Consider the following 23,358-nt stretch of genomic DNA (forward strand, 5'->3'; position numbering starts at 1 on the left):
CTTATACCATACACAAAAATTAACTAAAAATGGATTAAAGACTTGAATGTAAGACCTGAAACAATAGAATTCTGAGAAAAAAACATAGACAGTACACTCTTTGACGTCAGTCTTAGCAATATCTTCCTGGATATGTCTACTTAGGCAAGGGAAACAAAAGCAAAAATAAACAAATGGGACTACATAAAACTAAAAAGTATCTGCACAGCAAAAGAAACAATCAACAGAACAAAAAGACAACCTACCAAATGGGAGAAGATATTTGCAAGTCATACATCCAATAATGGGTTAATATCCGAATATATAAATAACTCATACAACCCAACAACAACAACAAAAAACAATTAAAAAATGGGCAGAGGATCTGAATAGACATCTTTTTCAAGGAAGATATGTAGATGGCCGACAGGCACATGAAAAGATATTCAGCATCACTAATTATTAGGGAAGTTCCTATCAAAACCACAATGAGCTATCACCTTACGCCCATTAGAATGGCTGTCATCAAAAAGACAAGAAATAGCAGTGCTGGACAGGATGCGAAGGAAAGGGAATGCTCTTATACTGTTGGTGGGAATGTAAATTGGTGCAGCCACTATGGAAAATAGTATGGAGATTGCTCAAAAAATTAAGATTAGATCTACCATATAACCTAGTAATGCTACTTCTGGGTATTTATCCAAAGAATACCAAAAAAAAAAAAAAAAACACTAATTTGAGAAGATATATGCACCCCTATGTTCATTACAGCATTATTTACAATAGCCAAGATATGGAAACAACCTAAGTGTCCATCAACAGATGAATAGATCAAGAAGATACTGTGTGTACATACAATGGAATACTACTCAGTCATAAGAAATGTGAAATCTTGCCATTTGTGACAACCTTGAGGATATTATGCTAAGTGAAATAAGTCAGACCATATGATTTCATTAATGCAGAATATTAAAAGTAAATAAATGAACAAACAAAATGAAACAAAAACAAACACATAGATACAGAGAATGGATTAATGGTTACCAAACAGGAAGAGAGGTGGGGGAGGGTGAAATGTGTAAAGGGAGTCAACTGTATGGTGATGGATGCAAACTAAACTTCTGGTGGTGAGCTTGCTGTAGCATATACAGAAGTCAAAATATAATGTTGTACGCCCAAAATTCATATAATGTTATAAACCACTGTTACCTCAATAAAAAACGAGAGGGGGGAAGGCATGAATTTTCTCCCCCAAATTTATATGTTTGTACTTATACTTGCAAGGATAGTCTACAAAGAAAGAGGTTATTCTTTACTGCTGTGTCCCACCTTTGCCATTCATCATGCTGCAAGGTTAAGTTTTTTCTTTCTATTTTTAGTTGAACTAACATTCTTACTAAATATAAAGTGGGCTTCTCTTCCACATTTGCAAACACAGTGTCTTGTAACTGCTGTAGAAAAATCAATACTTCCCTAACAGGCTGCTCTGTGTGAATAAATATACAACAGCCCAAGTAGCAGGTGCCCTAAATACTTCAAAACAAGACCATGTGGCTGACAATTAGAGATGGGAAAAGTATACTAAATCTGTGATTTAAAAAGAAATAATCTAAATGAAGTTTATTTTACCATTGCTATACATAGCTCAAGATTTTGCTTTGCGGATTGGATAAGAGTAAAATTTTCTATGGTGGAAGGCTTGTACGGGTTGCACAGATTCTTTGTTCCCAAACTGTTTTCAGTAAAGAAGGCTAGCCTCATACATTCCTGTACAATGATTTAAATGTGGGTATGGCTTCTCTACTGTCCTAGAAAATCAGGCTACAAAATAGAGCATATGAATTTTGTTTGCATTATGATTGAAACAAGCCAACTGTAAATGACATGTTTTAAGACAATCAGGAAAATTTTAATATAGGCTGGTTTTAGATTAATTTGAGGAATTACTGTTTGCCTTTTTTGAAGGAGTGTTAAAGGCACTATGATTCTATATTTATAAAATGACCTACCTGTTAAAGATGCTTACTGATGTTTGTACAAGTAGAATGTTATGATGTCTCTGACTTGGTTTAAAATTTCTCAGGGAAAAAAATAGTTGGGTTGATAGGTGAAACAAGGTTAGCAAAAAAATTTTGATAATTATTGAAGCTAGATGATGGTTATGTGGGGATTTATTTTACTAATCTTTGTAATTTTGTGTACATTTGAGATTTTTCATAGTAAAAAATTTTTAGAAGAAGAAAATCACATTGTAAAATGTCTATAAATGGAAAACAGTTTTTAAAAGGAGATTCAACAATACTCAGTGAAATAGTGGTAAATAAAATAAGTGCATGCTAATGATGTTCTTTGTTAGAGAGGTCAAGGGATGCCAGACTCAGGAAAGATTAAAAACAAAGATCCGGGGCTTCCCTAGTGGCGCAGTGGTTGAGAGTCCGCCTGCCAATGCAGGGGACACGGGTTCGTGCCCCGGCCCAGGAAGATCCCACATGCTGTGGAGCGGCTAGGCCCGTGAGCCATGGCCGCTGAGCCTGCGTGTCCGGAGCCTGTGCTCCGCAACGGAAGAGGCCACAACAGTGAGAGGCCCGCGTACCGCAAAAAAAAAAAAAATAGAAACTCTTGAGATTTAACATGGATGACTAGGATAATGGACTGAACTCAACACTCATATGCTAGACAAAATCATCTACGTCCAGCCCACCCTCCACCTTCCTTTCCTCTGAATTATTGATACCATACCTTGGAGCACTTGCTAAACACCATTTTGAGCTCACTATTATCACATTGTAGTCTTTTCAGAAAATTGTTTATTTTTTGTTTGCACCAACATTTAAATGTTTATTTAGGCTGTATGTTTATTATATAAAAAAGCAAGAAAATTATATAATACAGATAGGAACCACCTTTCTTCATATATAAAAATCACCAGTAATATCATCACCCAGAGATAACCACTGTGGTTAGTATTAGGGGATATAATCTTCTAGACTCTTATATATATTTTCATTTTAAATGAAAGATGTACCTGTGCATACTGTATAGTACCTTGCTTTTTCAGTTAATTATATTGAAAAACTTGTGTTATTCTTCAACCTCATTTTTAATGATTGCATAAGAATTTTAATGTGTGAATGTACAATAGTATACATAACCAATTCCCAATGATTTATGTAATGTTTAATTGTATCTTATGGCTTTTTTTAAACTGTGAAAAGGGTAAATCCCTAGTTTTTTAATTAAAAATAATGAAGAAATATTAACATATGGAAATGTACTGTTTATATATCTGTTTAGGGGAATATTTTCTTGCTTGAGGATACAACTGTAATTGAATGTATTCTTGTGACGACAGTTTTAAACAAACTGTATAATACTAATTTTCTGAAATCTTATTCAAACTAAATATACTGAAACATAAATATTGTATTCAATTTAGGAGAACACAAGCTTCATTTCATCCCTGCCCTGATTGGCCCCTTCCTGGAAGTGACCTTGATACCCCAGCCAGATCTCCGGAATGTCATGATTCCTATTTTTCACGATATGATGGACTGGGAGCAGAGGCGAAGTGGCAATTTTAAACAGGTAGGCGGATGTGCTCCTCGGAGCAGCTGGAAGAGTTTCAGTTCTCTTTGAGCATCTCTGAGCCACTGCATTCAACTCTGAGTTGCGGAATGAGCACCGAACCAGATTTCAGCCTGGGCTGCCTACTCCCAAGCTGCGTAGCCTCGGACACCTCTCTGGTAGTGTGTTTCACTGGGTCTCCGAGAAGCCCTAAAAAAACATTTCATTCCCTTTCAGCTAAAAAATCCTGTGATTTCCTAGGTCTGTGTTTAAGAACTGGCAGAGACGTTATTTGCTCCCAGCTGGACACAACACGGAGGAATCAGAAGGTTAATGATTCTTAAAATCGTTGACCTCTCAGTTGTCTGCCCATTGCATTTGGTGAATGGCTTAGCTTTGAACATTTGATGCACAGTATGTTTTATTGCTCTTTGCTTGAAGCATTGAGAATTAATTTAAAGGGAAAAGCAGTAGAAATTGTTGTAAAGGAAATTCTGAGGAGATGAGCTTAACATTTCTCTTTGACATAGAATCTAATAGCTCTGCTCCAGTTTTGGAAAGACAGACGTTCTTATTCCAAAACCAGTTCTCATAGCAGAAATCAACTGCTTTTGCCATGCCAAGTCACTCCTATTGGAGACAGCAGACCTACTATCTCTTCACACAGTCATTGCACTCACCTATGTGCACTCTCCTGTGTGAAGGATCTTTCTTGCTTCTCCAGATGAAGGCCTTCTCAAGTCTTAGAAATGATTGTCAACTGTACAAGCAAGCTGAATGCATACATAGGACCCTCCTGTTGCCAAGAGCATGGCATTTCATCTGTATCAATATCTACATTTACTTTCAATAAAGCTAATACCTGAATGAAAGGCTATTTAAAAATTGTATTGGGGAAGACCCACTTTTCTTCCCTTTTCTCTTTATCCCCTTATTGAAATTTGATTCAAAGGGAATAATTGTGTTTAGTCCCTTGCCAAAGTCAAATATCCCTCCCTACCCCTAGTTGTTTAACTCTCTCTGGCCAGGCAGAGATTCTTCATTTTTTGTCTCCTCTGTTGCCTCCGACAGATGAGGGATATTTATTTCTGCCTTCCTGATACTGAAGTCCTAAAGGATTTATGTTCTTGAAAATATAAATGTTTTGACTACAGTTTTCAGGAAATATGTCCTTTCTCTCTCATGCTGCCTATTGCTGACTTAGAATATGTCTATGGATCTACCATCTGTACATGGTTAGGACAAATTCTCAACTTTAGCAAAGATTTAGTGCGACCTCGAGCTGTTTTGAGAAAGAAAATAGATACAAAACACATCAAAGATTTAAATGAATGTTTGTGGATATGGTAGTTTGCTGATGTTCTTATATATATCATGATTAAAAAAAAAATGAGACTTGCCAGTTTTTACAGCTCCTAAATAAAGAATTCAAACATTTAAGCTGGGCTGCAGGCATTTGTGTTTGAATCAACAAATAGAAGTCTTTGGCGACAGCACATGCTACCCTACCGGGAGTTTGAAGTACGTGCCTGCATCTGAATTGGCCCCCTAGAATTCCAAGGGGGTGTCTCCTGTTAACCACAGCTGATAATGTCGCTTTCACAAAATTTACTATGGCTTTTTCCTGTGCAGAAATAAATATGTTTCAATATGCCTAGAAAATCCTACTTGTGAAAGGGAGGAAAGAGAGTAACATTTGGGTCTGTTTCAGGTGGAAGCCAAGCTCATTGACAAACTGGACAGCCTGATGTCAGAAGGCAAAGGTGATGAAACATACCGTGAGCTCTTCAACAGTATGTGAGTAACATGTTTATCTCAAGTGGATTCTGTTCCGGGGATTTGGTGTCAGTGCTAAGCAGCTGAGAGCTACAAAGACAGCTTGGGTCTCACAGGAGTGCTTTGTCTTTGTGGAGTGTGAAATAAAGGATAATTGCTTAACTGGTGAATGGATCTTGTTATGTTGATGATTAGACATATCTCCTTGTATTAATCTCTGATTAGGGCAGGTTGCAAGTGTTATATAACAAATTCCACTCTTTTCGTGCCTAGTAATTTTTAAACTGGGGCTGCAAGATAATGATTTTAAATAGGGTCAAGAGTGAGAGAGGAAAAGACACAATAGTGGTGTGATTGTTGTATTTGTGCACAGTGCTTTCCGAAACGAGATATCCTTGGTTGATTTGCTGTTGGGAAAATTAACCTAGTTTGCATCTGTTCTTCAACAATTGATTTAATTCATCGATACTTATTGCTCATTCAGCATTATTAATTTCTTCCTAAATGTTTCTTATTAGAATATCACAGAAGCAAGTCGTTTTTAGTAAATTCTGTGATTAGGATTTGTATGGAGGATAGAGAAATAATATTGTAAGGAGACTTTGAGGTTATCTTACTAAGGAAAGAATGTGATCACTATCATAAGATGAAGTGCTTATACCAAGTATTCATCCACTGTGTGAAATGGCCAGAGAGGATACATAAGAAGGTTCTAGTGCTTTAGGATTTTAATTCTAGCACTTGTTTCCTCTACAGCTTTCTATGGATCTTAGTCATTTTCAAACCTTTTATACTTATGAAGTGTTTCTTTTTGAAGGAAGAACCAGTTCTTTGTGCTTGGGAAATGTTTGCAGTTCTTTCATAAGTGCAAAAACAATTTAGCAATACATTTTTCTATCACAAAATACGCTTTTACTTATATTTACACCCAAGTGTCACCTAAAACTAAATATTAATGCTTTAGTACTGATAGCCAAATACAAAATTCTGTAATTCGTTTTATGATCATAAATTTAGGGCAGTGGATACATTAATATATAGTAAAATATATATATAGTAAAATATATAATATATTTTAATATATATTGAAAAGTATTACTAGTGACTGATAGATTTCAACTTGCCTGATTCAAAATCATTCTTGAAGCTTTTAAGAAAATTATATTGAAAGGAAAAGCCAAGAAGGGGTACACAGATTTCTTGTGGTAGTGGTGGATGATAAAATACATTCTTTGTACTGAGTCCTGAACAACGCCATTTTCCTCTGATACTGTAATTAAACTGGAACTTTTAATAATTATTCACCAAGCCCTCGTTCATTCTAGTGTACAAAGCATCTGTCTTTCGTGACAGCTGGAGTTTAGCAAGAATTCTGATTAAAACCTCATCCAATATAATAAATTGCTTTTGAAAACCACTCTCAGTTCAGTTACTAGTCCTTGGTTTGAACAAAGAACTAAAATGAGAAAGCACTCAGTAAAATGAATCTCTTGAGATTTGTGATTAATTATTTATGATAAATTCACAAGATTAATAAACACTCACATAGCTCCATAGTGCCTCTTATCAACTTTAATAAAGGCCTGATAGCATGCAGTTTGGATTGCTTGTGTGTAAATATGGCTTTGAAATAGAAGATGTACCTTGACGTTAAAATCAAACCAATAATTACAATATTAAGCCTCTATAATTAGGACTATTTTAAGGTGCCTGATTCATTCCATGGAGATTTTTATTCTTTTGTTGATTTTTAACATATTACTAGAAATATTGCTAGAAATATTTTTCTTTCATTACTACCTGGGCTCAGAAAAGAAAGTGAAAATCCAACTATATTTCAGGAAACAATAAAATGCTTTTCTGGCAATAGAAATCACAATGAATTAGTATAATCACAGTGAGTCACTGCACACATTATGAATTAGGAACACATGCCACTATGGTACAGATTCTCATTTGTTCTCTGTATTTCATGTCTAAAACTTCTTAAAATTTGTTCAGAAGCTGAAAGGAGCTCACTGCTTCCTGAAAATGTAGTATGTACTTGCCAAAGTAGCCTCCTTAGAATGAGACTGTAAATTTATATAGTAACTTCCTTCCTAAGAACTCATCTTTCGCTGACCCTCACGTTATCTGCATTTACCCACGCTACATCTTTTTGAAATAAATAGGGGTCAGGATTGATTGTTTTTGATAATGCTGAAATTGTGGATCATTGCCGTCCATGTGATATTCAGAATAAGGTATCAGAATGAAATTCTGCTTCCCTGGATCCACTTCATTCACTCATTCAGCTTCATTTATTGAGCATCTCCCTGTGCTAGGCGCTCTTCTAAGGCTGAAGATGCAGCAGTGACTGCGCTGTAGGAGCACACAGTGGGGGTACCAGTAGCCTTGGGGGTTCTAAAGGGGCTTTCCGGAAGAGGTAACCTCCACCTCAGTCCTTTACTGTGCTCTATCGTGTGTTGCTCTAAATAATTCAGTAGACTCCAAAGACTCCAAATCATTTCATAGATCTTTGCTTAAATGTGATCACACATTTAATTATAGTTTGCAGACAGAGGATTCGCTGTGTAGCACATACTTAGGTATCTAACTCTTCTCTTTGGATTAAGAAGAGTGTGCACCGACACAGGTGTTTCATATAAGTGTTGGCCTCCACACAATCCTGTTAGGCTACAGAGAGAGGTAGACTGAGGGTCAAATTCTACACCCTTCATATTCCTTCACAGAGTAAAAGCCTGTTGGGCAGGGTGTCATCCTGCAGGACCGTGGCTTATCCTGCTGTTCAATGTTATGGAGTCCCATTGCCTATCAATTAGCAATAAGAAATCACCTTGGAGTGGGGGGGGGAGATAAATTAGGAGTTTATCCTAATTTATCCTAATAGACATACTTCTGTATATGAAATAGAAACAAGGACCTACTATATAGCACAGGGAACTATATTCAATGTCTTGTAATAACCTATAATGAAAAATAATCTGAGAATGAATATATATACATATATATGTATATATATATATATATATATAACTGAATCACTTTGCTGTACACCTGAGACTAATACAACATTGTAAATCAGCTATACTTCAGTTTTTAAAAATGGTTTAAAAACATTAGAAAAGAACGATGCATAGTTAATGCTCTTTTGACATGTATGTAAAGTCTAGTGCATTAGTTCATGTAGCAACCATTCATCATTTTAGTGCCTCAGAAAAAGAAAAGAAGAAATCACCTTTCACTGTGATTAGATGAGTTCCCTGTGTGCTCACCATGGGCACATCAGCCTGATTATAGACCAAATAGAAATATACCAAATTATAGATCAGTGTCACCCAAGTTATCTAGAGAGACTCTTCTCTTCTTGTCCGATAGCTTCTCCCTATCAATGTGTATCAGGTAAACTGGGAGGGCAAGCGTCCCCACAGAAAGAACTAGCCTGGCCGAGAAAGCAGATGAACTGGGTTCTAGGCTTGGTCCTGATATTTGGGTCTTGTGTTAGTCAAGGGAACAGGCTGTGCAGAGCTGTGCCTCTTTTTACAAGAGGATTCTGTAGCTCAGATTTCTTCCTGCAGCCAGAGACTGTGCAAATTAATGAAACTCATGCCTATAAAAGAAGTCTCTCTATATTTTTAGAATTATTACCTAACTTGAGTTCTTTGTTTTTCAGCCTCTAAAGTATATGAGGTGTGGGCTGTCACTTGGGAAGATTTCTCCATCATCCTGCATTGCTTTGGCAGGCAGATTTTCATTTGAGTACTTGGTTCAATACCAGTTTGGCATTTAAGCTTGAAACAGGTGCTTCTCAGAGGCTTTTTAAAAGAAAACACGTTTAGAACAAACTAGGGGACCTTTCCCTGGGGGATTAGTCAGGGCGAGTTCCATCCCTTCGTGTGCTATTTCTTCCCATCTTCCCCTCCTTAATCTAGGAAACAGTTCGGAATAAACCAGAAAAACAAATGATCAGGGATGCATAGACACCAGATGAGGAGATAAGACAGAGGGCTGGGCACTGGAATGGTAATAGCAAGAAGCAGTGGGGAGTGGGAAGGAAGATTGAGAGAGAACGTAGCCACAGAGCAAAAAAAACAGCTTTGATAAAATAGCTTTTTTTCTACGAAGCACAGTATAGGAGAGGCTGAGATGGTACTTGTACGAAATGGTTTCTCTCTATGTTATTCCTGAAACCAAGATGAAAGGGGAACAACATTTTAGAAATAATGATCATTAAATTCAGGAGGGCAAAGTATCCTCATATTGTCATGCCTATGTTCTTACTTTTTTCTTTTGGGGAAAGTTCAGTCGTAAAGGTTTTTGCCAAGTATATGGTTAATTTGCCGAGAGGTGGGAGTCAAAGTAAAACAGAGTCTAATTATTATGATTGTTATTGTTTTGTGTTTACATAGCAGTGCCTCTGCTCCAAGGTGCTTAAGATTAGGGAAAACGTAGGAGGAGAGATGTGGTTCGGTACTTGTCATCAATCTGCTGTAACAACCGCATAGAAAATCCTCTGTGATTAATGACAAAATGAATGAAACTGTTGAGTGAGTGCACAGATAGTACAATATGTATTGAGTGGGCAAATGTTAAGTGAAAGGAAAAAACGCAAAACGTCATACCGTCTGTACAAGGATTTTCCTGTAGCAGTTGCATTGCAGTAAAATTGCTTGGATGAAGATGCATTCCACTGAGAGGTAGGAAAACATTTTTATGTGAATAAAGCAAGATCTTACTTAAAAGTAAACTTAGAGGCACTCCTGTTTTCGCTTTTCGCAGTGTGGTTTGGTGTGGTGAGGTGCAAGCCTCTGTTAGTGGAAGAGAGAAGCTAGGAAACAATGTCTTTGAGCTGTGAGGTGCTTGCATATTTTGAAAATATGATTTATATGCATGTGTTCGTATTTGATGACTTGGATAATGAAAATCAATTTGCTTTGTCAATGCTTCCTGGATTAGAATTCCACTATTTGGTCCCTATCCTAGGTAAGACATTGTTTGCAAATTGTGCTACTTGTGAGATGTTGCAGTGGTTGCTAAGGCATTTAAGGTATTGATGAAAGTAAAATGGTTGTCATGGTGACTGATAAAAATAAATGTTGAAAATGCCCTGGGTTCTTTCTTTTCCAGTCTACTAAAGAAAATTGAGCGGGAAACATGGAGGGAGAGTGGTGTTTCGTTAATCGCCACTGTAACTCGTCTAATGGAGAGGTTGTTAGATTACAGGTAAGCCGAGCCCACCCCCCGCCCTCCCGGTTTTCCAGATATGCCGCGCTCCCCTTAGAAAGTCTGAGAGTTAGAATACAGTCGATATTGCCCTTGGGTTAATCACTCAAAGAATTGATAATCAGACCGTGGAACCTTGAGCAGTAAAATAACAGACCTCTAACTAGCTGGTTCTGAGTTTTTTCTTTGCTTTTCCTTTTTTATGTTTTGTTGTACGGGTTTTGACAGTTCTTTTAAAGTCTCAGTGAATTGAGACAGTCCTGTTATTAAAGAAATCTTTTTTCTTGATGTTTAGACTCACCCATTAGAACCAGTAGATCCATTCGTCTTAGGGTGACGACAGTGAAACCAACAATTGTACAACCATGCTGCTTTCTTAGAAAAGGAGAGGGGGGATGAAACTCACACCGTTAGCTTTCAGAGTCATTTTTTGATTTGGAAATGATCTAAACTGTTGAAGCAGTTCATCCCACTTAAAGGCATGGTGTTTTAAGAATAAACGCTTCATTCTCACTGCTGATGGCCAGGCTTAGCAGATCCTTCTCACCCCAAGTAAGAGGTGTGTAATAACACACCTTCACTCCTCCCCTTCCTGGAGCCCCCGTCTATTGAGAGGGAGCACAGTCCACCTGGCAGTGAAATTCTCAGCGACACTGGTGCTCAGCAGGGTCTGACCGCCCCCCTCCCAAGCTCACGCTTCCTGGGGCACTGCCTCTATTCTGCTGAGCCTCATCTGAACAGCAACTTGCAAATGCCTCTAGTCTCTGACAGATCCTTTTTTATTTTTTCTTCCTAAAAGAACAAACTGTGTTCACCCCTAGGAAGGAAGTTCTGTGTTCTGACTCTTGCTTTTTGTTTTTAGGGACTGCATGAAAATGGGCGAGGTAGATGGCAAAAAGATTGGCTGCACCGTGAGCCTCCTGGTTCGTAAACAATTTCCCTTTTCCTCCTTATATCCTAACGTTTGCTTTTTCACAGAAATACTATGTTTTGTTTATCAGCTACCATGTGTCTTTATCCGGGTGTTTCTTAAAAGAGTTTAGATATGTTTTTGCTTCAGGTTGAATTAAATGCCAGAAAATTCTGAGCTTCGAACACTGCAGAATGTTCCCACTGTAAAATCCCAGAGTGACGCCAGGCTTCTCCTGTTGCATCGCTCCTCTGCCCTGGAGTCTTTTGTTGCTCTCCTAGGGAAAAGCATGATGTCCCTGGAGAAAAGTCTTTTCACTTTTGTGTAGACAGTTTCTTTCTGCCCTTCTTATATGTATTCTAGGTTTCAATAAATATTAATGTTCTTTTCTGAACAAATGACAGTTTCCTATTTAGCACCTGAATTTTCACTCTCTAGCTTCTTTGCAAATTAAATCCATAATACTGCTGTTGTTAAGTTGTGGATTATAACTAGGATGACCACATAATTTCTCACCCAAACAAGACGTTTTTGAGAATAAAAATAAATATTGGGTAAGGATAATAGGCTACACCAGAACAGTTCTAGGAACACAAAATTTGTACTGAAATGTCTCATAACTAATTATCAAATAGAATGGTATTCTCACTACAGAGCAAAAGAAGGATTATACATTCACATTCCTTTTTCAAATTTTAATATAGTATAAATTGATGCTTTTGATAATTTACCTTAATCAGATTTAAAATACAGGAATGCGTTGTGACTGCTTTGGTTCTAAATTAGTGAATATCATGGTTTGTTTTTCTTGTTTTGTAGAATAGATGAAACCTCACCATCTATTCTAAGTACTTGCACAGACAGAATTCTAACTCTTACTCTGATGCACATGAGTCTGTCACATGCCTTTTTTTCTCTATTTGTCTGCACCTTAAAATTTGTTTTGTCCCCCATTCTGATTCTGTCCTGTCTTAGCTCATCGATTTCAGGTTTTTTTGTTTTGTTTTGTTTATTCCCCTCACAGCCCCACTTCAGAGCTCAGGATTTTTTGCTTTCTTATGACTGTCTTTTTAATCTGTTTCACTAATTTGTTTTCTCACTGTACTACATCTCTGAGTATATGACTTTATCCTTTTTTACCACGCCTACCACTTCCTCTTCATTTTTGCATTTAATTGTTACACCTCCACCTCCAATATCAGTTGCTAAAAATAGTAAGACCTGATCATCCTCTATCAGGCTACCTCTTGTTATGCAGTTTCTTCTGTAATTTGTATCATCAGACCCAACAGTAACCTGCAGGCCATCAGGCCAAGCTCACTGGGTCAACCCATTATCTCTACTCTTAGCACTTATTTCTAACCTTGAGCACAGTCATTTCCACTTTTAAATTTCCTTTCTGTGCTTTCCCAGCTTTTTGCGGGCCTTTCACCAGGGTCAAGGTCCTCAGCCTGATCTCCTTCCACGTCCCTGCTTGTACATCAGTAACTGGGGAGAAAAGCCAAGTGCTCTGTCAGCTTCAGGTTTTCTCAGTTTATCTCCTTAATCTTGGCTCTACCCCAACTCCAAACACAAAGTCTCATAAATAGCCTCAAAGGAAAGCCTTTACCTTTTCCCAAAGGAATCGTCTTCCATTGTCTCCATCTCCTTTCACAGCGTCCTCTGTTTAGAGGTACACGAATAAATGTAGACCCTAGGTTCATTTCCTCAACCGGTATAACAGGAGAGATCATTTCCTCGGATGAAAGAATGAATACTTCCACCTAAATGTGTTTATTCTAGTTTCCCAGTAGGAATAAGCCAGAGACTTAATAAATAAAATCAGTGGCCCCGTCAATATCCACCTGAGACAATGAATTTATCTTGCTAGTTTTTCACTGACCAAGAATAGTCCTTATCAGACTTCCCTGGTGGCGCAGTGGTTAAGAGTCCATCAGCCAATGCAGGGGGGACATGGGTTTGAGCCCTGGTCCTGGGAGATCCCACATGCCATGGAGCATGCACCACAAGTCCATGCACCACAACTACTGAGCCTGCACTCTAGAGCCCGCGAGCCACAACTACTGAGCCCGTGTGCCACAACTACTGAAGCCCACGTGCCCTAGAGCCTGTGCTCCGCAACAAGAGAAGCCACCGCAATGAGAAGCCTGAGCACCGCAACAAAGAGTAGCCCCCGCTCGCCGCAACTGGAGAAAGCCCGCGCACAGCAACAAAGAACCAGCACAGCCAAAAATAAATAAATTTATTTTTTAAAAAAAGAATATCCGTATAGAAAATGCTAACGCTTTGAAAGCTGTTCTAATTTCAACCAGCACCCGACTACTTATTATTAAAGGACAAAATATATAACTTTGAAGCTAATCTTTTTAGCTTCTACTCCATATGGGAAGTTTTTGATTTCTAGCTGCAATATAGTTCTTTTTAACCACTCCCTCCCTCCTAGAGATTTTTCTTAACTTTTTGGAAAGATCAATTCCAGATTGTCTTCGGGAGAGCTCTGGCTTTCTTTACAAGATCAGAGTTAAACTGTAGTATTAGGCTGGTAAAAATGGGTAATCTTTGACATGACTAATACAAGGAAATGTAATTATTGTTTTGTTCTTTGTGTCACTAGTTTTGCCAGACACATGTGAAAGATTCTCATCTGCTGACTGGAGAGAGCTTTGCTTTTTTTTCAAGAACTGTTCATTTACAGAGTGATCACTTATTTGGTTCCCAAAGAAATACGCTTCTTACCAGAGAGCTATTAGAACAAATTATCCTTTAATAACATAAAAGCCTGCTATGAGGTTGCTAAATTTATGTTTATGGTACAACAATTCTTGCTAATTAAAATGATTTTGGTTATAGTAGAGATATGAAGAGCATTGTTTACTTAGCTTTTTAAAGAATGCCAAGATCTACAAGGCACAAGACGAAAAGGGGAAGGATAATGGTATAAATTGGAAAAAATATTTTTTATGATGCGTTCAACTAAATGTCAGTGTCTCAAGGTTAGAAGAGTCCTCATACTGAAGAATGGACACCTGTTAGGTAGTGGCCAGAAAGTACATTGACAGAAGTTCCTCAGGCTTTGAGCCCAAGTACAATTTAAGCAGCCACATTGGCTAGTTGGTCCATTACCAAAGCACCTCTCTAGCTAATCAAATTCAAAAACGTTTAGAATTCCTGGACTTTCCCCCGCTAGAAAAGCCTGTCACTGCTTCAAGTCAGCAGATTTATCCCCCATCACTATTCATTTTCCCTTCTTCTACACACCAAGTAACATCTGTCAAAATAACAACAGCAAAAAAGTAAAATAAAATAAATAACAACAGCAGTAGTTATGATAGCAGTTCAGATGGCTTTAGCAGGGATTTCAAAATGTACAATGATCTGCTTTCTAAAATTGCCTTATGTAGAGTCTCACAGCATCATGCTTTTGCTGGACTCCAACTTCTTACACTTTTGCTCGTATGTTTACTAAGTTCAGTGAGGACTAATGTACTGTCTGATGTGGAAAAGGAGTGTATGTGGATGCCTATAAAGTGTACCTTTAGAATGGCAATGTAATGTGTCCAGGTAAGTCAGAGTTGACTTTTTGGTGACAAATGTTAAAACATTTTAGAGAAGTTTAATAAGATCCAAATACCTTTTTTTAATAAACCAAATATTTTCAATAAGCATAGCCCTGTAACAGTAATTTGAAATAAAATCTCTTATTAATCCCTTTATGTTGTAGTCATAAACTGGAAACCTTTAAAATAAGTTTAAAATTAAAGAAATTATCCTTTGACTATCCATGATCAAATTTAATAAACAGGTTAATCTCTTACATATTTTTAATATTTTTAGTTGAATAGGCTGATTGTCCACTGGCAGTTAAACTAAGCTTCCCTGGTGGCGCAGTGGTTGAGAGTCCGCCTGCCGATGCAGGGGACACGGGTTCGTGCCCCGGTCCGGGAAGACCCCACATGCCGCGGAGCAGCTAGGCCCGTGAGCCATGGCCGCTGAGCCTGCGCGTCCGGAGCCTGTGCTCCGCAACGGGAGAGGCCACAACAGTGAGAGGCCCGCGTACCGCAAAAAAAAAAAAAAACAACAGAAAGTAACAAATGAAATGTGAATCAGTGGTAATAACATCCCTCCAGGAATTACCAGCCTATTCAATAAATGATAAGTAATGTTTAATACAGACAGTGCTGAGTTAAAAATATGTCACTGGGTCTCCTTACTTAATTTTTTAAAGACATTTATACAGAAAAATTCATCTGTTCTCTTGGTTCAAGATATCAAACTTCAAGCAGAGTAAAAGGCAGATACTTGACAACCTAATTGTTGAGGAATTATCCATGCTTGTACTCTTTTTTATAGAACTTCTATAAGACTGAACTGAACAAGGAAGAGATGTATATACGCTATATCCACAAACTCTACGATCTGCACCTCAAAGCACAGAACTTCACAGGTAATTGTGTCTTTTGGCTCAGGTTGGGGGAAGTGGGCAGGTCACTGGTATATTAAAAACTCCTCTGTTTTTTGAATTAGAGCTGAGGACTCAAGCATTTCTCCTTTAAAAGTGGAATTTATTTTTAATTAGATTTATGTTTCTAAGTAGTCTATGTTTTTAATATATTGGCTTTTTTTTTTTTTTTTTTTTTACTATATCTCTTTGTGTAGTTTTTTAGAGGTTGCTTTTGGAATTATAAAAAGCAACTTTTCATGGTCTACTTAAAGTGAGTATTTCACCACTTCAAGTTAAATATAGGAACTTTACCACCTCCCCACTTTACATTGTAGTGTCATAGGTATTACATCTAGGTACATTGAAAACTCCATCGGATAATGTCATAATTTTTAAGTCATATCTATTTTAAAGAATTTAAGAGGTTAAAAATAATCTATTATATTTACTCAGATATTTACCATTTCTGTTGGTCTTTCTTCATTCCTGAAATTCTCAATTTTCCTCTGTTAACATTTTCATTCAACCTAAAGAACTTGTTTTAGTATTTCTTTTAGAGCAGATCTAATAGTGAAGAATTCTTAGTTTTCCTTCATCTTTATTTTACCTTCATCCCTGAAGGAAATGTTTGCTGGATGGTGTCTTTGTTTGGACAGTATCTTTGTTCCAGTACTTTAAAAATGTTGTTTTACTTTCTTCTGGCCTCCATTGTTTCTGATGAGAGATCTGTAGTCATTTAAATTGTTCCCCTGTATGTAATGTGTAATTGTCTCTGGTTGCTTTCAAGATTTTCTCTTCGTTTTTCAGCAGTTCAGTTATGACATATATGGGCATGGTTTTCTTTAAGTTTATCCTGGTTGGGTTTGCTGAGTTTCTTGGATCTATAAACTTATTTCCTTCACCAAATTTGGGAAGTTTTCAGGCATTATTTCTTCAAATATATTTTCTGCACTGATTCTCTCTTTTGGGACTCCAGTTTTATGGATGGCCAGTTTTATGACCTTTTGGTATCATTCTATAAGTTTCTCAGACCCTGGTTTGTTTTTTGAGGTTTTTTTTTTTTCAATTTTTCTTCTTTCTGTTTTTCAGATTGGATCATTTCGCTTCATCCATTTTCAAGTCCTTTGCTTCTCCTCTATCATTTCCATTCAACTATTGAGCCCTTCCAGTGAAATTTTAGTTTTTGTTATTTTTATTATATAATTCTAAAATTCTTATTTGGCTGTTTTTTTAATAGCTGCAATTTCTTTGCAAAGAACATGTATCTTTCTATTTATTTCACTAGTGTTCACTTTTTCTTCAAGTAGCATGGTTGTAATAGCTATTTCTTAGTATTTGCCTATAATTTCAACAACTGAATCATCTTGGAATTGGCATCTGTTATGGCCTTTTCCCTTTGAGATTTGTTTAGTTTTCCTGGTTCTTTGAATGTCAAGTAATTTTGGATTATATCCTGGGCATTTTGAATATTATGAGAGTTCATCTTCTGGAGAATATTGACTATTTTTATTTTAGCAGAAAATCAGTTAGTTTCGGACCTCAAGTCCTGAGCCACCTTTTGAAGGTCAGTTTAGTTATCAAAGCCTTTGCAGCACATTCCTGGTCTTTCCTGCATGTATGTCACCCAGGGAGAGTCTGGGACATGGACATTTATCTATACCATAATTCATTTATCAAAATCTTTGTTATGTTGATTCTAGTTCATTCTGCACATGTGCAGCTTGGGGGTGAGCCCAAGGAAGTCATACACAGAATTTAAAAATTCCTTCCTCCATCTCCTTCCTCTCTCTGATATTTCTCACTCTTCCCATCTCCCAGGGGCTCCTTTTCCTAGCACTCTCACTTGATCCAAGCCAAAGCACTCAGAGCCAAGGCTTGATCCTCCACACTATGATGTACTATGTACAGTTGGTCTCCCTGGGGACAAAGCAGTGAAAGAAAAGAGAAAAATGGAAGCTGTTGCTGCTGCCACTGTGATTGCCCCTATTGTCACACTTCAGGTTTACAGCTTTGTCCCTGGGACTCAGAGTGGACCAGAAGAGTCAAAAGTACTCCATCCGGGCTTCCCTGGTGGCGCAGTGGTTGAGAGTCCGCCTGCCGATGCAGGGGACACGGGTTCGTTCCCCGGTCCGGGAAGATCCCACATGCCGCGGAGCAGCTAGTCCCGTGAGCCATGGTCACTGAGCCTGCGCGTCTGGAGCCTGTGCTCCGCAACGGGAGAGGCCACAACAGTGAGAGGCCCGCATACCGCAAAAAAAAAAAGTACTCCATCCCACAGAAGGTCCTCTTCCCAGTCCTCTGACTAGAGGAGCTTTTCTTGGAGCTTTTTCTGTCTGTTTCCATTTGCAGTTCCAGGAGGCAGGGAAGGCTAAGCCAGGAGATAGAAAAGGCAAAAAATAAAAACAAGGAACTCACCACTCTGTGGTCCTTCTTTTGAGTATTGATTTTACTGTCCTGTCTACCTTCTCATTTACTGTTCAGAATTCTCCAATAGTTGCTTTACATATTTTGTCTGGGGTTTTTAGTTGAATCAGTGGGAAAGATACACGAGAATGTGCTTACTACATCTTAACGAGAATGAGCACCCTTTAATTGGATTTAGGAACTACAAATCTTAGTCTTTTGCCACACTGTTCTTCCAAAGAACTCCTGAATCATGGTTCCTCCCTCAGCTCTAAAAGAGTAAAGGAACCTTTCTGAAGTGGTGCTCTTGTTCCCAGAATTTAAATATGCCTCTAGCTACAGTTCCACTGTATCACTTAAGAGCATCACTGTTCACTTTTTTTTTTTTTTTTTTTTGCGGTACGCTGGCCTCTCACTGTTGTGGCCTCTCCCATTGCGGGGCACAGGCTCCGGACGCGCGTGTTTACCTTCCTTCACTTCCCTCATCAACTCTATGACTCAGCACTCCCTGCCATGGGCTGAGTTGATATTTCCAACTCTTTTCCCACTGCAATTTTTTCAGATTTCCATTAAAACATTTATCATGTTGTTTTTATTCATAGTTATATAAGGTGTATGTATGTGTGTGTGTGTGTGTTAATAGGTACATAGGTAGGTAGTAGAGAGATCTTTAGTTGAAGGATAAGTTCCTTGAGGACAGAAATGATGTTTTCTTCTTAGTCTTCCCAGTTCTTTGACTAGTGCCTAGCAGTGTGAGACTTAAATAATTGCATTACTAATGAATGCACTCAATGAGATTTTAATACCCTGAGAGCAGATTTCTCTCTTTCAATATTGCTAATTCCTTAATCACTGAGGAAGCCCCAGTATCTCTTCACACAGATGTGCTGATAGTTTTGATGAAATAAACTAAGATTTTTGAGCTAACTCTGTTGTCTGGGAGTTTAAGTGGTCATTTTAAAGTAGTTTGTAGCCAATTTTTGAGAGAAATGGTGAACCTAGTTTATCTATCTTTGAAAACAACCTAGTAGACTTCTTTTATTTTAAAGTCCATAAAAAAAAGAAATGAGAGAGGGAAGTGAGGGCAAGCTCTTGCAGATATGTAACAGATACATTTTCGTTTTCTGAAAATCCAAATCTGTCTATTTTGGAAACGAATAAATTTTTTTCTTTAATTTGTTTACTCAGCTTGCAGTTTTTATGTTCCCCAAAGTCATAAGAAATAACTTCTTTTCCTATATAACATTTTTCTTATTTCTCTTCTGTCCTCATTTTTGTGTGTCCTTGGAGAAAGGGAAATTGATGGAAAAACTTCTCTATCTTTATAGGATGCAGTTTAAATGGCTTAACCCTTTCCAGCCCTCTGTGACAGTGCCCTCCATTACTTGATTCATCTCCACTCTTCTCCTGTGTTATTTCGTTTTGCATATTGGTGTCCTCATTGTACACATCTCAAAACGATGGAATGAGATAGCCCATATTTAATTATGTGATGATGCCTTTTGTTCAGAATTATAAACACTTTTAAAAACATTGTCTATTGGAAATTCTGGATGTGATTCATCCTTCTCTTTTCAATATGTAGTATTGTCTTCTAAAGATATAGAGGAATAAGTATACAACATATAATAAAACATTTACAATTTGTTAATGTATTCAAACAACCTTAGTAGTCTGTTGTTAACACCTCAAAGGCATACATGTTTCCTTTAATGCTTCCTTTACACACACTGTTTACCTCAGGTATTCATCATGATTTTCCCGAATCAAATTCTAAAACAGGTGTAATTTGTTTTCACACCTTTCCCATGTCACCATTCCGTCATTTTTCAGCTTCCTCTGCTGGCACACCAATGCTTACTTGTTTTTCCACACTTCCCAGGGGCAAGTCACCCACACGTGACCTTCCAGCCATCCCCTGGACCTTCCCAGGGCAAACATGATTTGGAAAGCAGTTTAGGGATTAGAAACTCTTCATTGCTCCCCCTTTTTTATTGTGGTAAAATATACATAACATAAAATTTACCATCTTACCTATTTTTCAGTGTACAGTTCGGTGGCATTAAGTACATTCACATTGTTGTGCAACCGTCACCACCATCTGTCTCCAGAACTTTTTCACCTGTCCAATCTGAAACCCTGTACCCATTAAACAATAACTTCTCATTTTCCCCTCCCCCAGTCCCTGGGAACCACCACTCTACTTTCTGTCTCTGTGAATTTGACCTTCATTGCCTTTTAGGTACCACCCTGTGGTCAGCTGCAGGCTTCAACTGTGGGGAGTGAGGACCCTCAGTCCTCACCCCTCCCCCTTTTCACTGTGACATGGTTAGTCTTAAGGGTATTTTTTGAGTGCTCAGGGAGACACACAAGAAATTTGAGAGACAAAGATGATAATTCCTGAGCTGCATCACTAAGAGAAAATAGGAGTTATTTAGTAGTTAAAGCGGAAAGGCTTGAAGGAACAGGCTGTGAAGGACCATAGGTGTCAGCTGGTGTGATAAGTGAGGGGAACCTTAGTTTGTTCGGATAACAGGAGCAAAGAGTGTGGATGGAAAAACAAAGAACACGTGGGGTTTTCTTAGGTGCTTGGCATGATAAGAATATGTGGGTAATTAAAGATTAGGAAATTATCTCAGGAGGCCTCAGAGAAAAGTAGAAGGCTATTCAAATACAGCACAGCTCTGATGATCTGGTTATTATCATCGCCATTCTTGTCCTCTGTAAAGCAGTCTTCCATGGCAACCTACGTTGTGGCAATTCAGCTGTTTCTGCATCCACTTATTAACCAACACCCTTTAGCGGATATTCCCTCTCTCCATCTCACCACAAGAAAGGGTTTGTCCAGTGCCCAAGCAAGAGAAGCCACCTCTGTCCCTGGTGGGCAGCTGCCTCTGGGTCAGGATGCATCTTGTTTCATTCAGCAAAAGCTGATAATGGGGTCAAGGGGGCTGGAGGCTTCTTAGGAGAGACAGTGGTGGGCTCCTTCTTACCTGCAATAAGTGGAGGAACAGTGGGAATATGTGAGCGGAGGGACCATATCATGGGCAGCCTTCTCTGTCACTTTAGGAAATATAAATTTGTTCTGTTAGTTACTTAGAGTCATTGGCTAGTTTTAATCAGGGGAGCAATGTGATCATTTGCAGTGAAGGAAAGTCATATTGGTAACAGTGCACAAAACTGAATGCTGGGGGATAGAAGACCGCTGGCGGGTGATGAAAGCTTTTGCTACAGTCATTGAAGCTGCAGGACTGAGCTCACCAAAGGTAATTAAAGAGGAAGAACCGCCAGAGCCTGTGCCTTACAGGACTTCTACACTTGGGAGAAAAGAGAAAAGTGATAGGAATCTAGCTCTGTATCGCAACTCTATGTGATACATTGAGATAGCCAAATCATAGTACTAGAACTTAACATGTTATTTAAGAGCTTTATGTGTAGTTACCCTTCAAGCAAATAAGTGAAAAAAAGAATTAACCGTTTATGGATATTGTGGCAAAAGCTCCTACTGTGTCTTTTGAGACGTGTGTGGAGGTGGTAGTTAAATAGATAAATAACATAAGGGTTTGTTCATTTTATTCAATGCAGTAAATGAGTTGGCTGTTATAGTGTTCAATGATTATTATTATAGTCCTTCATCGGTGACAGTGAATTCTGGTTCCTATTCTTGATGTATTTGGCCATATTTATGGTTCAGGAAAAGAAGAGACCTGCCGAATAGCAAGTATTCTGTTAAATACACTACCTGTCAACTATGCTTAAGCCTGTGGGTCACCATTTTCACACATGTGTATAGAATGTCATCTCTTTTCATGTTTCCCCAAGAAATTCCAACCACACCAAACATGTCATGACTTCAGTAGCCATTACTGAAGATTTGTTGGGACTAACCATGGGGGTCATAGCACACAGCCCCCGCAGTTTGTTTTCCCTCTCTGTCTCTCACACACACACACACACACACACACACACACACACACACACTGTTTATCCAATACTTTTACTCTTTCTTGTCCTTCCTCTGTTGCTAGATTTCAAAAATTTTTCTTCTCTGAGCTCGGGTCCTCTCTAGCTTTGCCCCTCCCAAATTCTGCCTGTACCCCGACCCCCCCCAACACACACACACACACACACACGCACACACACACACACACCACTCTCAGATTTTTCAGCTTTTATTATCCAGGAGAATTTAGCTATCATTTTTTGCTTCCTAAGCATGCCCTTTGGAAGATGCCCATAGTCCCACTCCAAGGGATTTACCCGTGAACTTCCGAGCAAACAAAGGCATGTCTCCCCTGCCTACATCTTTGAACCAGCTACAGAGATACCCTTAAACATTTTTATTTTTATTATCATATGCTGGTAGCATATGAACGTTATGGGGGAAAAAAAAGGAGGGAAGGAGAGAAAGAGAGAATAAAGAGAACCAAAAGATCAAACACAAATCTCTGATAATTCCATCTCCCAGGGGAACTCATCATTCATTAACCTTCTGTTGCATATATTCTGGACATTTTTTTCTTTAGTATCATGACATTCAGAAAATAGTTATTTTCTCCAGTTTGTCCCAAACCAGCCCCGTTTGAAGGGAGGTTCTTTGGGGTCCTGTCTCGATCATCACCTTCCCACTTGAATTTCAGAGGCCGCGTATACTCTCCTGTTATATGATGAGCTGCTGGAATGGTCTGATCGGCCCCTCCGGGAGTTCCTGACCTACCCCATGCAGACAGAATGGCAGCGCAAGGAGCACCTGCACCTCGCCATCATCCAGAACTTTGACAGAGGCAAGGTAGGTGGCCCCGCCCACCCGTGGCATCTCGCAAGGTGATTGTCACATTTCCTTTAGTTCATTGATGTTCACCTCTTCAAGCAGGGGCCCTCGAATTTCAATGTGCATTAAAGACTCCAAAGAGTTTATTGAAATTAAGATTCCCAGGCCCTACTCCTGGACATTCTGATTAAGTAAGTCTGGCTTGAGGCAAGGGATTCTGCAATTTTAACAAGGACTCCAGGAATTTCCAATGTGTATGAACATGGGACCCCACCTTGAGAAACACTGATC

General features: G+C 38.5%; 1 protein-coding gene across 2 annotated transcripts in view; it reads left to right on the forward strand.

The window, feature by feature from the left end:
- DOCK4 (dedicator of cytokinesis 4) overlaps nucleotides 1-23,358 on the forward strand; it is a 476,638-nt gene that overhangs the window by 412,268 nt on the left and 41,012 nt on the right. The window contains exons 31-37 of one of the 2 annotated variants that reach the window (XM_060305397.1): nucleotides 3,416-3,564; nucleotides 5,255-5,340; nucleotides 10,276-10,302; nucleotides 10,447-10,542; nucleotides 11,405-11,465; nucleotides 15,803-15,896; nucleotides 22,937-23,085. In XM_060305397.1, coding sequence (XP_060161380.1) covers nucleotides 3,416-3,564; nucleotides 5,255-5,340; nucleotides 10,276-10,302; nucleotides 10,447-10,542; nucleotides 11,405-11,465; nucleotides 15,803-15,896; nucleotides 22,937-23,085 — 662 coding nt within the window. The remainder of the gene's footprint in view (nucleotides 1-3,415; nucleotides 3,565-5,254; nucleotides 5,341-10,275; nucleotides 10,303-10,446; nucleotides 10,543-11,404; nucleotides 11,466-15,802; nucleotides 15,897-22,936; nucleotides 23,086-23,358) is intronic. The other variant, XM_030857580.2, reaches the window with a different exon arrangement.

This window comes from Globicephala melas, chromosome 9, assembly GCF_963455315.2.
Source record: "Globicephala melas chromosome 9, mGloMel1.2, whole genome shotgun sequence".
Classification (NCBI taxonomy): domain Eukaryota; kingdom Metazoa; phylum Chordata; class Mammalia; order Artiodactyla; family Delphinidae; genus Globicephala; species Globicephala melas.